The sequence below is a fragment of the Enhydra lutris genome, unplaced genomic scaffold, assembly GCF_002288905.1.
Source record: "Enhydra lutris kenyoni isolate GAN:26980312 unplaced genomic scaffold, ASM228890v2 scaffoldscaffold42, whole genome shotgun sequence".
NCBI classification, from domain to species: domain Eukaryota; kingdom Metazoa; phylum Chordata; class Mammalia; order Carnivora; family Mustelidae; genus Enhydra; species Enhydra lutris.
In genome coordinates, this window is record NW_019154126.1 from 14887139 (window position 1) to 14902076 (window position 14938).

Sequence of the window (14938 nt, forward strand, 5' to 3'; positions counted from 1 at the left end):
CTGGTTCAATTTTGGGAGTTTATAGTTTTCCAGGAATGCATCCATTTCATCTAGGTTGCTTAGCTTATTGGCATATAACTGTTGATAATAACTTCTGATGATCGTTTCTACTTCCTTGGTGTTAATTGTGATCTCTCCCTTTTCATTCATAATTTTATGAATTTGGGCTTCTTTTCTTTTGGATTAGTGTGGCCAATGGCTTATCGATCTTATTGATTCTTTCAATAAAACAGCTTCTAGTTTCATTGATACGTTCTACTGTGTCTCTGGTTTCTACCTCATTGATCTCAGCTCTAATCTTGATTATTTCCCTTCTTATGTGTGGAGTTGGTTTGATTTGTTGTTCTTTAAGGTGTAGAGACAGCTGGTGTGTTTTGGATTTTTCAGTTTTTTTGAGGGAGGCTTGGATGGCTATGTATTTCCCCCTTAGGACCGCCTTTGCTGTATCCCATAGGTTTCGGACCGAAGTGTCTTCATTCTCATTGGTTTCCATGAATTGTTTCAGTTCTTCTTTGATTTCCTGCAGGGGATTTTTTTTTTGATTCCTGATTCAATTTCTTTGCTGGTAATCACTGTGTTCAAATTTTCTACTTCTTCCTGTTTCATTTTTGGTAGGTTATATGTTTCTAGGAATTTGTCCATTTCTTCAAGGTTGTCCAATTTGTTTGTATATAATTTTGCATAATATTCTCTCGTAATTTTTTGTATGACTGTGGTATCATTTGTTATTTTTCCTCTTTCATTTGTGATTTTGTTTTATTAGAATCCTCTTTTTTTCATGATTCTATCTAGAGGTTTACTAATTTTGTCCATCTCTTCTAAGACCCAGCTCCTGGTTTCATTGATCTTTTCTATTGTTTTTTAAATTTCTGTATCATTTATTTCTGCTTGAACTTATTATTCCCTTCCTTCTGTTGGGTTTGGGTTTTGTTTGTTCTTCTTTTTCTATATCCTTTAGGGGTAGGGTTGGGTTGCTTATTTGATATTTTTCTTCCTTCTTGAGGTAGGCCTTATTGCTTTAAACTTTCCTGTTTGAACTGCCTTTGCTGCATCCCAAAGATTTTGGACTGTTCTGTTTTCACTTTGTTTGTCTCCATGTAGTTTTTGATTTTTTCTTTGACTTCTTGGTTGACCCATTCATTGTTGAGTAGCATGTTATTTAACCTCCATATATTAGTAGTCTTTCCAGATTTTGCTTGTTGTTGATTTCTAGTTTCATAGCATTGTGGTCATAAAAGGTGCAGAGTACTACTTTGATCTTTTCAAATTTCTTGAAACTTGTTTGTGGCCCAATATGTAGTCTGTGCTGGAAAATGTTCCATATGTACTTGAAAGAATGTGTATTCTGCTGTTTAAAATGGAATTTTCTAAATCTATTAATCCTGTCTGGTCTAGTGTGTCATTCAAAACCACTGTTTCGCTGTTGATTTTCTGTTTGGGTGATCTGTCCATTGATGTAAGTGGGGTGTCAAAGTCCTCTTCTTACTATGGATTAGTTCTTTCATTTTTGTTATTAACAGTTTTATGTATTTAGGTGATCCCATGTTGGGTGCATAAAATTTATAATTTATAAAATTTATAATTGTATCACTTTTATTATTATATAGTGTACTTCTTTTTCTCTCATTAGAGTCTTGGTTTTAAAGTTTATTTTGTCTGACATAAGTATTGCTACTACCACTTTCTTTTGACATCCATTTGCATGATGTTTCTCCATTCCCTCACTTTCAATGTACAGGTCTCTTAGGTATGAAGTTAGTTTCTTGTACACGGCATATAGATGAGTCTTGTTTTTATATCCACTCTGTTTCCTTATGTTCTTTGATTGGAGCATTTAATCCATTTACACTCAAAGTAATTATTGATAGATATATATTTATTGCCATTTTGTTATATGTTTTGTGGTTGTTTCTATAGTTTTTCTCTGATCCCTTTAGCTCTAGCTATCCTTAATTATTTGCTGGTTTTCTTTAGTGATATACTTGGATTTCTTTTACTTTATTCTTTTCATATCTATTACTGGATTTGGGTTTGGGGTTGCCATTAGGTTTGTACAGAACATTGCATGTAACAATCTGTATGAAGTTGATGGTCACTTAAATTGGAACCCATTCCTTACTCTGTCACTGTCCCCCATTTTAGGTATGTGGTGTCATATTATAAATCCTTTTTTTTTAAGATTTATTTATTTGACAGAGAGAGATCACAAGTAGACAGAGAGGCAGGCAGAGAGAGAGAGAGAGGAGGAAGCAAGCTCCCTGCCAAGCAGAGAGCCTGATGCAGGACTCCATGCCAGGACCCTGAGATCATGACCTGATCATGAGGCTTAACCCACTGAGCCACCCAGGCACCCCTATAAATCCTTTTATTTTGTGAATCTCTTCACTGATATTTACAGATAGGCTTATTTTTACTTCTGTTTGTTTTATACTTTTCATATTCTCACTTATGGTCTTTCCTTTCCACTCTGAGTCCCCTCTAATATTTCTTGTGGGGATGATTTAGTAGTCATGAGCTCCTTTAGTTTTTATTTGTCTGAATAACCCTTTATTTCTCCTTCTATACTGAATTATATAGCCTTGCTGAATAGAGTATTTTTGGCTGCATATTTCTCCCTTTCAGCATTTTGAATTTACCATGCCACTCCTTTCTAGCCTGCAAAGTTTCTGCTGAAAAACCAGCTGATAGCCTTATAGGGTTTCCCTTGTATTTAACTGTTTTTTTCTCTTCCTGCTTAAAAAAGTATCTCTTTATCACTACATTTCAATTAGCATAAGTCTTGGTGTGGACCTCCTTGGATTGATTTTGTTGGGGGAATCTCTGCTTTCTGGATCTGGATATCTGTTTCCTTTCCCAGGTTAGGGATGTTTTCAGCTATTATTTCTACAAATAAACGTTCTGTCCCCTTTTGTCTGTCCTTCTTCTGGGATCTCTATACTGTGAATATTATTATGCTTGATGAAGTCACTCAGTTCCTTAAGTCTCATTTTTTATGTATTTTTTTTCTCTCACTGACTTTGCCTGCATACTTTCCATTAGTCTGTTTTCCAGGTTATTAATTTATTCCTCTGCTTCCTCTAGCCTGCTATTTATTCCATCATATGTATTTTTTATTTCAACTGTCATATTCTTTTTTTAAAATTTATTTATTTATTTGACAAAGATCACAAGTAGGCAGAAAGGCAGGCAAAAGAGAGCGGGCAAAGCAGTCTCCCTGCTGAGCAGAGAGCCGGATGCGGGGTTTGATCCCAGGATCCTGAGATCATGACCTGAGCTGAAGGCAGAGGTTTAACCCACTGAGCCACGCAGGCACCCCTCAACTGTCATATTCTTGATCTCAGATTGTTTTCTTTTTAATCTCTTTATTAAGGGTCTCACTGATGTCTTCTACCTTTTCTCAAGTCCAGTGAATATCATTACAATCACTACTTTAAATTCTCTATCAGGCGTAACACTTACATCTGTTTCATTTAGGTCTCTTGCTTTGATTTGTCTTGTTCTTTAATTTGGGACATATTCCTGTTTCCTTATTTTGCCCAACTATCTGTGTCTGTTTCTCTGTGTTAGGAAAGTCATTTATGTCTCTTGCCCTTGAAAGTGGTGGATGGGGCATCCTCTTTTAACAAGGCTACATCTCTCTTCTTCCCACAGGGGTGTGTATGAGCCAGACATAGCTGCTCACTGCAGTTTTAACAATATGTACTTGTCCTCTGCAAGAAGTAAGGAGATGCAGTGTTGGCATTATTTCTGATGGTTTTCTGGGGAGGGGACCCACAGTTTTGGGAGTGAGGCAGTCTCAGCTGGAGTGGGGAATGGCATGGTGTAGGCAAGTTAGGTAGTGAATGCTAGTGCCTGGCTGGTTCCTTCATGTGGCTATGTGATTATGCTGTGGGATGGGGAAGGAAATGGCACCTGCTAGCTCCTTTTTTTTACTGTAGAAGTTCCTCAGTGAACTCTGGGATTACTAACTAACTCTCCCTCCTGTAAGTCCCAGATATTTTTGAAACTGCTGCTGCTAAGCTATATCTTCCTAGCAATTGTGCTTTCTCTTTAAGTCTGGGGACTCAGCTTCCTAATAGCCTTCAGGTTCTTTTAGAGTAGAGCCATTGATTTTTGAAAATTCTGGGGTTTAAGACCTGCTGGTTATAAGAACTCATGAAATCTGGTCCTTCTGATTTTAAGAGCCAAATGCTATGGGGTTTCATCTTCCCTGTCAAGATCTCCATTGTGATAGTCTGTTTCTCACCCCTCTCTGTGCCCATAGACCCCTCCCTCCCATGGATGGTGCATTATCCATTTAGGTCCCTAAAGGGTCTCCACCCTTCCTTTCCACTCCAATGTAGTCTTTTCTCTTCATTTAGTTGTGGACTTTGTTCTGCCTGTCTTTAGGTATTTTTCTGGGTTATTTGCACTGATGGGTTATCTATTAGTTTATGTGGGATGAGGTGAGGTTAGGATCCTCCTACTCTGTCATCTTCCCATGAAGTCTAATAGTGTCTTCCCTCTTGACATTTTAAGTTCAAAGCCATGTTTAAAAAATAATCTCAGTGGATCTTAATTTATGACTATAATTGCATCCATCAGAGCTTTCTGAGTTCTGTTCTCTTACAGTTATTTTCTGTCTGTCCCTTTAGATCTGCTTTAGTGGGGATACCTTCACGGTTCGTTCAACTTCTTATTCCTCTCTGAAGTTACTTAGTCCCAGTAGATGGCTTATTATGTTGCTGTGCCTGTTTATGAATGTGTTTTCCTTGGTACATTATAGTCCTATATAGAGATCCCTTGAACAGTAGCTAGAAGGCTTGTTTTTGTCCTCATTGTTACCTTTTTCTTTTTTCATCGATGCTGTGTCCTCTCAAATTTCAATAAGAACAAAAATATAGATTTAAAGCTTTCTTTTGTTTCTTGATATAATACTTTCAGAAGAGACACATTTACTCTACACTTTGAAGATGGTTTTCCATTTTCATTTAAAGTTCATATTTTTCTGATGAGAAGCAATCATTCAAATCAGTATTTCTCTCTGTGTAATTTGGCATTCTCTTTGTCTACTTTTAAGACTTTCTCTTTTTAGGAGCACCTGGGTGACTCATTCATTAAACATCTGCATTCAGCTCAGGTCATGAGACCAGGTCCAGGGATCGAGCCCTGCATCAGGCTCCCTGCTTAGCAGGAAGCATGCTTCTCCCTCTCCCACTCCCCCTGCTTGTGTTCTCTCTTTTGCTGTGTCTCTCTCAAATAAATAAACAAATTCTTTAAAAAAAGATTTTCTCCTTTTACTTGGTTCTCAACATTTCGCTGTGAGGTGTGTAGGCATGATTTTCTTTACATACATCAACTTGGGTCTGCTGAGCATCTCAAGTATGTAAATTTCACCAAATTTGAGAAATTTTCAGCTACTTTTCAACCACTTTTTCTATTACTTTCTTTCTCCCTTTTCCTGTGAGAATGCAATTACATGTTAGATATTTCATAGTATCACAATTGCTCCTCAGTCTCTCTTCATTTTTAAAATACTTGTTCTCATGTCTTTAGATAAGTATTTTCTACTGATATATCTTCAAATGGTCTGACTTTTTCCATTGTCCTATCCAATTTGCTCCTATGGTCATCCTTTAAGTTTTTAAAATTCAGATACTGTATTTTTCTCTACTATAATTTACATTGGCTATTTTTTTTAAAGATTTTATTTATTAGAGAGCATGAGAGGGGAGAGGGTCAGAGGGAGAAGCAGACTCCCTGCTGAGCAGGGAGCCTGATGTGGGACTCGATCCTGGGACTCCAGGATCATGACCTGAGCTAAAGGCAGTCGCTTAACCAGCTGAGCCACCCAGGCACCCTACATTGGCTATTTTTTATAGTCATACTAATCTGCTGGAATTTTTATTATTTCCGTCATTATGAACATATTTTCCCTTACTTTGGGTATTATTATAATAGTTGCTTTAAAATTCTTATACACTAACTTTAAAATTGAATCTATCTTGGGATCACTGTAGATTGTTTTTATCTTATGAGTAAGTCTTATTTTGCTGTTTCTTTAAATGTCAAGTAATTATAAATTGTGTTCTGAATATGGGGAATATTGTGTTATTCAAACTCTGGATTCTACTGTATTCTTCTGTTATGGTTATTCTGATTTTTGTTTGTTTTACATTAATATACTTAACATTATTGGATGCAAAATGAAAATTCTGTGTTTAGGCAACAACTTAAATTGCATTTCAGTTTTTTTAGATTTTGGTAGGCTGCTTAGAGTCTTCCATAGGTATATGTGGTTCAGGGCTTGGGGGAAATTTGGGAAGGGTTTATACAGAGTTTGGGTCTCCTTCTGTCATTCTGTCTTCTTTGTGTGACTTCCCCTAAGTTTTTCAGTGGATGCCATTGCCCTGATTTCTTTCTTCTGGTTTGTAAAAACTCTTTTTTTTGTTGTTGCTGTTGTTTTTTTAAATCAGCTATTAGATGCTCTGTCTATCTCAGGTAGGGTTTCTCTCAGACTAGAAGCCAGGAAACAAGAATCTTACCTAGGACTCTTCTTCCAAGCATCTCTTTCTCTCAAGAATCTACCTATTCTTGGTTGCTATTTAGTGTTGATATTTGTATTTTGTTTAGGGTTTGTAGTTTTTGTGTATGGCTGGGTCTGTCCAGTAGGAACTTACCCTGCTGTACCAGAAACAGAGCTGGCGAATTTAGATATGATTACTCAAACTGTCTCTTATCTGATGGAGAGTTGCTGAGACATTTCATGTATAACAGAATCCATTCATTCTCACAAAGTCAGAACTATGTTTATTTTCTGCTAAGAGTAGAGTTGCTTCTTTTGATAAAATCTGAAATGTTTGGATTTAAATATTTTAGGTCTAGAGAAAGGGGTAAAATTAAATATTTAATTTATTGTGGTAATAATTTATCAGATTGAAGTCAGTTTTCCTATAGAAAATCAATAAGAAATGACAGCTGCAGAAATTATCCACCATTATTTCTGAGAAATGTGCACGTAAATGTGCATGCTCCAGTCATCATCTTGGCTTTATGTGGATTTTAGAAAGATAATAATTGTAACAATAAATTGATAGAAACAATTACTAAAATGAATGTAATTTCCCCTTTATATTACACCATAGAAAGTAGCACATGCTCTGGAAATTGAGAACAAATTCCTTCAGGAACAACTGAAACAGGCTTTCCAGGTAAATTACATTATGTTCTTTTAAAATTGTCAACAAGTGAGGGAAATATCTGTAAACAACTGTTAAATTAATAATTTTGACCTTGAAAACTAATAGGTCTATGTCTTATACTAATATTCCAGATTTAAAGTGCATTCATTTTATGTACTAGGAATATATTAATAAAATTTAATTTGCATTCTTATTCAAAGCAATAAACTAGAAAGAAGAATAAACTTCCTTAATCAAATAGAATAAATCTATTTCAAACTGAGACACTGTTATGTGGACAATAATTCAGGCATTCCAGCTCAACTCAGTTAAACTAGGATGTTGGTTTTTACTACTCTTTATGAAATTCTTGTTAAATGAGTAAAGAAATGAAAAAAGCTACAAACATTTTCATAAGTGGATAGACAAAAGTATAATTATTTTTATTTTCCTTTGAAAAAATGCAAGATAATACACAAATTTGTTAATGATATAATTCTGAAATGTGGCTGAGGACAAAATAGATAAAAAAAAAAAAAGCAATGGAGGGAGCCTGGGAAAATGGCAGAATAGGAGGACTCTAAGCACACCTCATCCTACAGATATAGCTAGATGACACTTGTATCAGTGTAAATAATCCAGAAAACAACCTAAAGGCTGACAGAACAAACTCCACAATTAAACGTAGAGAAGAGGCCACACTGAAGAGGGTAGGGCAGGATGAGGACAAGGTGGGGAACTAAACATGTATGTGGGACTGTCCCCTGGAGGAAGGGACACTGTGGGTAAAAAGAGGGAAGAGAGACTGCTACTTTGGGGAACCTACATGGAGAAGATGAATCTCTGTAATATTTGACTTTGAAAGCAAGAGTCTCCAAAATTTGTGAGTTCTTAATAGTAACACGACTTAAAGCCTGGAATTTTACAAATTAGCAGGCTGGCTCTGAGAGAGCCCAGAGGGTATTAGGAAGCTGGGCTCTGTCTTTAATGAGACAGCACAACAAACAGTTTGTGGAGGTATAGCATAGTAGCAACAGTTTGAAAAATGCATGGAATATATGGGAGGGAGAATTATTTACTCATCTCAGAGCCCTTCTCAGAGTGGTGGGAATCAAAGGGAAATCCCTCCAGGAACAAAGGAAATAGTAGGTGCCATCTCCCTTCCCTACCTTCTAGCATAAACATAAGGCCACCTGTAGGAACCAGCATGATGCCGACATTCAGTACCTAACTTGCTTACACTAAGCCCCACCCTGTTACCCTTCAGTAGACCCAAACTTCCCATTTGCCTCAGTCCCATTGTTTTGGATCCCTTTACCCAGAAGACCCATGCAAACTTCACTAATACCTCCTCTCTTGGTGTACTCATTTTGGTGCTCCTGGTCCTGGCAGTGGTGGCAGGCCCTATGGAAGCCCAAGCTACAATCTTGTTAAAATTGTGTGCCTTATCCGCGCAGCACTGGTCTACTGCCACAGGTCTCATTTTACATGCAGACTAGTGTGCACCTTATAAAACGTGCTCCACTACTGCCACGGACCAAATACTATCAACAATAGTCAGAGAGTCTCTGCAGATGACTGAAGAAAAAAGTGACTAGGACACAACATCAGGGCATATTCAAAACACACATAGTAGACACCCCATGAGCATCAGTTCCTTGGGATAGGGGATGCTGCACTGAGGCACTACAGTACCTCTTCTTTATAAGGCCTTTTTAAAGAACAGGAGATGTAGCTAGCTTTCCTAAAACACAGAAACAGAGAGACTTAGGCAAAATGAGGAGACAGGAGAACATGTTCCAAATTAAAGAATAGGACAAAATCATATCAAGAGACCTAAGCAGAACAGATATATGTGATATACCTGATAGAGAATTTAAAATAATAATTATAAAACTTATTGGACTTGAGGAAAGAGTGGAAGATATCAGCGAGACCCTTAACAAAAAGATTAAAACGAATCAAGCAGAGACCAAGAACATGATAATTAAAATTAAAAATATACATGATGGAATAAAGAGCAGGCTAGGGGAAGCAGAGGAATAAATTAATAACCTGGAAGACAGGCTAATGGAAAGTAGTCAAGCAAAGTGAGTGAGAGAAAAAAGAATATGCAAAATGAGAAAGACTTAAGGAAATCTATGTCTTCATCAAGCATGATAATATTCACAGTATAGAGATCCCAGAAGGACAGACAAAATGGGGCAGAAAATTTATTTGAAGAAATAATAGCTGAAAACATCCCTAATCTGGGAAAAGAAACAGATATCCAGATCCAGAAAGCAGAGAGTCCCCCAACAAAATCAACCCAAGGAGGTCCACACCAAGACACATGGTAATCAAAATGAAAAACTTACTGATAAAAAAAAAAATTAAAGTAGCAGGAGAGAAGACAAGAAGATGATGGCAGAATATGAGGACCCTAAACTCACCTTATTCCATGATTATAACGAGGTAACTATCAAATCATCCTAAATACCACAGAAACCAACCTGAAGACTGACAACTACGGGAAGAGGCCACATCAAAGAAGATAGGAAGTGCAGAGATGTGGTTTAGGGGAGAAACGGATCTTGGCTGTGGCAGAGGGAAAGCAGCTACTGTCATTGAGAATGGCAGGGGAGAGAAGAGTGTGTAGTGGGATGTACAAGGAGAATGTCTCCCCAAAGTAAATGGCTTGGGGAAAAAAATGGGCTGAATTTTATGAGTTCTTGCAACCAGCACAGCTTCAAGCCTACAGTTTTAAAGGTCAACAAGCTTGGTTAGGATAGAGCCCTGAAGGCAGTGTGTTGTTCTTAGAGGGAAGGCAGGCAAAAAAATTGGGGACATACAGTATGGAAACAGTGATCTGAAGAGTGCTTGGGGCATACAGTGGGGACATTATTTGTTTTCTCAGAGCATGTTCCTGAGAGGCAGTACTCACTGAGACACCTCTCTGGGAACAAAGCTGGTCACCAGTTCCCTGCCCCACCTCTCAGCAAAAACACAGAGCCACCCACAGAAGTAGTGCAGTGTGGACACTGGTGGCATTGCTTGCTTACACTAAGCCCCATTCCCCTGTACTCCAGTGGAACTGCCCTTCTCAGTAATGCTTACCTCAATCCTGTGCAGTTGGTGCATCCCCCAGAAGACCAGCACAAAGACCTGCCCACATCACATCTACCAAGCATAGAGTTTTGCAGGGCCTCAGTTCCCATGGAGGTGGTGACAGATCTCATTTCACAAGCATATCAGAATATACCTAATTAAAACTCCCCACAGGGGCACCTGGGTGGCTCAGTGGGTTAAAGCCTCTGCCTTCGGCTCGGGTCATGGTCCCAGTGTCCTGGGATCGAGCCCCACATCGGGCTCTCTGCTCAGTAGGGAACCTGCCTCCTCCTTTCTCTCTCTGCCTGCCTCTCTGCCTACTTGTGATCTCTATCTGTCAAATAAATAAATAAAATCTTTAAAAAAAAATAAAAATAAAACTCCCCACATTTAGGCCAGGCACTAAACACTGCCAACAGCAGGCAAAGAAATCCTCTGCAATGACTGACTTGAAGGATAGAGCAGTCAGAATATAAGAGCAGAAGACAACACACTGTAGACACTCCCTGAAGCTCTAGGCCCTGGGCAGTACATGACTTCTTCTTCATAAGGCCATTACTTTTAGGACAGGAGAGGGAAACATAAGTGGCTTTTCCAACACAGAGAAGAAGGCAGAGTCTTAGAAAAAATGAGAAGACAGAGGAATTCATCTCAAATGAAAGAAGATAGATTTGTGGCCAGACATCTAAGTGAAGCAAATATAAGTAACATGCCTGATGGAGAATATAAAGCAGTGATCATTAGGCTATTCACTAGGCTTGGGAAAAGAATGGAACACATCAGTGAGACCCTTACCACAGAGATAAAAGAGTTAAAGTATTAATCAGAGAAGAAAAGTACAAAAAAGAAGGTTAGAAAGATCCTTGATGCAATGAACAGCAGACTGGAAGATGCAGAGGAATAAATTAATGACCTGGAAGGCAAAATAATGGAAAGCTATAATGCTGAACAAAAGAGAGAATTATGCAACACGAGAATAGACTTGGAGAACTCAGTAACTCCATCAAAGGTTACAACAGTTGTATTACAGGAGTCCCAGAAGAAGATGAGAAACTGGAGCAGAAAATGTATTTGAAGAAATAATCGCTGAAAACTTCAATAATCTAGGGAAGAAAACAGACACACAGATCTAGGAGACATAGAGAACTCCCATCAAAATCAACAAAAGGCTGATACCAAGACATATTTTTTTTAAAGATTTTATTTATTTATTTGTCAGAAAGAGAGTGTGTGCACAAGCAGGCAGAGTGGCAGGCAGAGGCAGAGAGAGAAGCAGGCTCCCCGCCAAGCAAGGAGCCCGATGTGGAATTTCATCCCAGGACCTAGGACCATGACCTGAGCTGAAGGCAGTGGCTTAACCCATTGAACCACCCAGGCATCCCTGACATATTGTAATTAAATTTACAAAATATAGTGATAAAGAAAAAAAATCTTAAACTCAGCAAGACAATGAACTCTCAACTCTATGGTCAACTAATCTTCAACAGAGTAGGAAAGAATATCCAATGGAATAAAAGACAGTTTCTTCAGTAAATGGTGCTGGGAAAATTAGACAGCCACATGCAGAAGAATGAAACTGGACCATTCTCTTACAACATATACAAAGATAAACTCAAAATGTATGAAAGACCTCAATGTGAGACAGGAATCCATCAAAATCCTAGAGGAGAACATAGGCATTAATTTCTTCCACATTGACCACAGCACATTCTTGCAAGACATGTTTCTAAAAGCAAGGAAAACAAAAGCAAAAATGAACTTTTGGGACTTCATCTAGATAAAAAGCTTCTGCACAGCAAAGGAACAGTCAACAAAACTAAGAGGTGACCCATGGAATGGGAGAAGATATTTGCAAATGACATTACAGCTAAAGGGCTCATATCCAAGATCTATAAAGAACTCCAACTCAACACCCAAAAAACAAATAATCCAGTCAAGAAATGGGCAGAAGACATGAACAGACAGTTCTCCAAAGAAGACATACAAATGTCTAACAGAGACATGAAAAAATGTTCAACATCACTGGCCATCAGGGAATAAAAATCAAAACCACAATGAGATACCACCTCACCCCAGTTAGAATGGCAAAAATTAAAAGACAGGAAACACCAAATGATGAGGATGTGGAGAAAGGGGACCCTCTTACACTGTTAGTGAGAATGCAAGGTGGTACAGCCACTTTGGAAAACAGTATGGAGATTCCTCAAGAAATTAAAAATAGAGGTACCCTATGACCCAGCAATTGCATTACTACGTGTTTACCCAACGGATACAAACATAGTGATCTGTAGGGGTACCCGCACCCCAATGTTTGTAGCAACAATGTCCATAATAACTAAGCTGTGGAAGGAGCTGACATGTCCTTTAATGGATAAAGAAGATGTGGTTCATATATACAATGGTAGATTACTCAGCCATCAGAAAGGATGAATATATAACATTTGCATTGACATGGATGGAACTGGAGGGTATTCTAAGTGAAATAAGTCAATCAGAGAAAGACAGTTATCATATGGTTTCACTCATATGTGGAACATAAGGAATAGTGCAGAGGACCATAGGGGAAGAGAGGGAAAACTGAATGGGAAGAAATCATTGAGGGAGACAAACTATATGAGACTCTTGACTCTCAGAAACTGAGAGTTGCTGGAGGGAAGGTGGGTGAGGGGGATGGGGTAACCAGATGATGGGAATTAAAGAGGGCTCATGATATGAGTACTGGGTATTTTATTCAACTAATGAATCATTGAACATTATATCAAAAACTAATGATGTACTATACCTTGGCTAATTGAGGTTAAATAAAAAAAATTAAAATGGGCAGGAGACATGAACAGTCATTTCTCTATAGAAGACATGTAGATCGCCAACAGACACATTAGAACATATTCAACATTACCCATCATCAGGGAAATGCAAATCAGAATCACAATGAGATATCACCTCACCCCTGTCAGAATGGCTAAAATCAAAACCTCAAGATACATCAAATATTGGTGAAGATGTGTAGAAAATGGAACCCTGGTGCCCTCACTGTTGATGGGAATGCAAACTGGTGCAGCCACTGTGGAAGACAGTATTGCTGTTCCTCAAAATATTAAAAATAGAACTACTGTATGATCCAGGAATCACACTACTGGGTATTTTAACCAAAGAATACAAAAACAGGAATTCAAAGGGATATGAGAACCTCTATGTTTATTGTAGCATTATTTATAATAGCCAAACTATGGAAGCATCCCAAATGTCCATTGATAAAGAAGATGTTATATATAGCGAGAGATATATCTACAGATAGATATATCTACAGATAGCTATATCTATCTATATATATATAATATAACATATATAATATGTATACATATATAACATATTATATAACATATATATACATATATATTCATATGTGTTACATATATGTATATATTATGTAATATATGTTATGTATATATGTATGTTACATATATGTGTATATATTACACATATATGTTACATATATGTTATGTATAAATATATATATAATATATTATTCAGCCATAAAAAAGAACAAAATATTTCCATTTACAACAATGTGGATGGATATAGAGAATCTAATGCTAAGCAAAATAAGGCAGTCAGAGTTACTGTATGATTTCACTCACAGGTGGAATTTAAGAAACAAAACAAACAGGGACATCTGGGTGGCTCAGTCAGTTAAGTAGGAGCCTTCAGCTCAGGTCCTCATCCCAGGACTCTGTGTTCAGACCCATGTCAGGCTCTACTCAGTGGGGAGCCTGCTTCTCCCTCTCCCTTTGCCTCTTCCCTCCACTTGTGCTCTCTCAAATCAATCTTTAAAAAAAGAAAAAAAGAGAAAGAGAGAGAGACAAACCAAGAAACAGACTCTTACCTTTAGAGAGCAAACAGTTGGTTACCAGAGGTGAGGTAGGTGGGAAGATGGGTGAAATAGTTGAAGGGGATTAATAGTACACTTATCTTAAGATGGGCCATATGTATCCCAATGTTCATAGCAGCAATACCCACAATAGCCAAGCTATGGAAAGAGCTGACATGCCCTTCAACAGACAAATGGATAAAGAAGATGAGATCCATATACACAGTGGAGTATTACTCAGCCATCAAAAAGAATGAATACCCAAATTTGCATCAACATGGATGGGACTGGAGGAGATTATGCTAAGTGAAATAAGTTAAACCGAGAAAGTAAATTATCGTATGATTTCACTTATTTGTGAAACATAAGGAATAGCATGGAGGGCATTAGGAGAAGGAAGGGAAAAATGAAGGGGGAGAAATCAGAGTAGGAGATGAACCATGAGAGATTATGGACTCTGGGAAATAATGGACTCTGGGAAACAAACTGAGGGTTTTAGAGGGGAGGGGGGTGGGTGAGCCTGGTGAGCCTCCTTAATGGAGGGCATGGATTCTATGGAGCACAGGGTGTTATAGGCAAACATGAATCATAGAACACTACATCAAAAACTAATGATGTGCTGTATGGTGACTAACATAATGTAAAAAAAATGCAAATTAAAATTTAAGAAAAGAATGCACTTATCTTGATGGGCACTGAGTAATATATGGTATATCACCATTTTGTAACACTGTATATTAACTACACTGGAGTTAAAATTTAAAGAAAGGAAAAGGAAAAAAAAAGCAATAGGTTTCCTTTTTTATCCAAAACAACCATT

At 37.7% G+C, this 14938-nt stretch overlaps 1 protein-coding gene across 1 annotated transcript in view; it reads left to right on the forward strand.

The window, feature by feature from the left end:
- Positions 1 to 14938, forward strand: part of LOC111155517 (coiled-coil domain containing 7) — a 403110-nt gene that overhangs the window by 97977 nt on the left and 290195 nt on the right. Inside the window, exon 14 of the mRNA XM_022515688.1 lies at positions 7125 to 7190. Within this exon, the coding sequence (XP_022371396.1) occupies positions 7125 to 7190 (66 nt within the window). The remainder of the gene's footprint in view (positions 1 to 7124; positions 7191 to 14938) is intronic.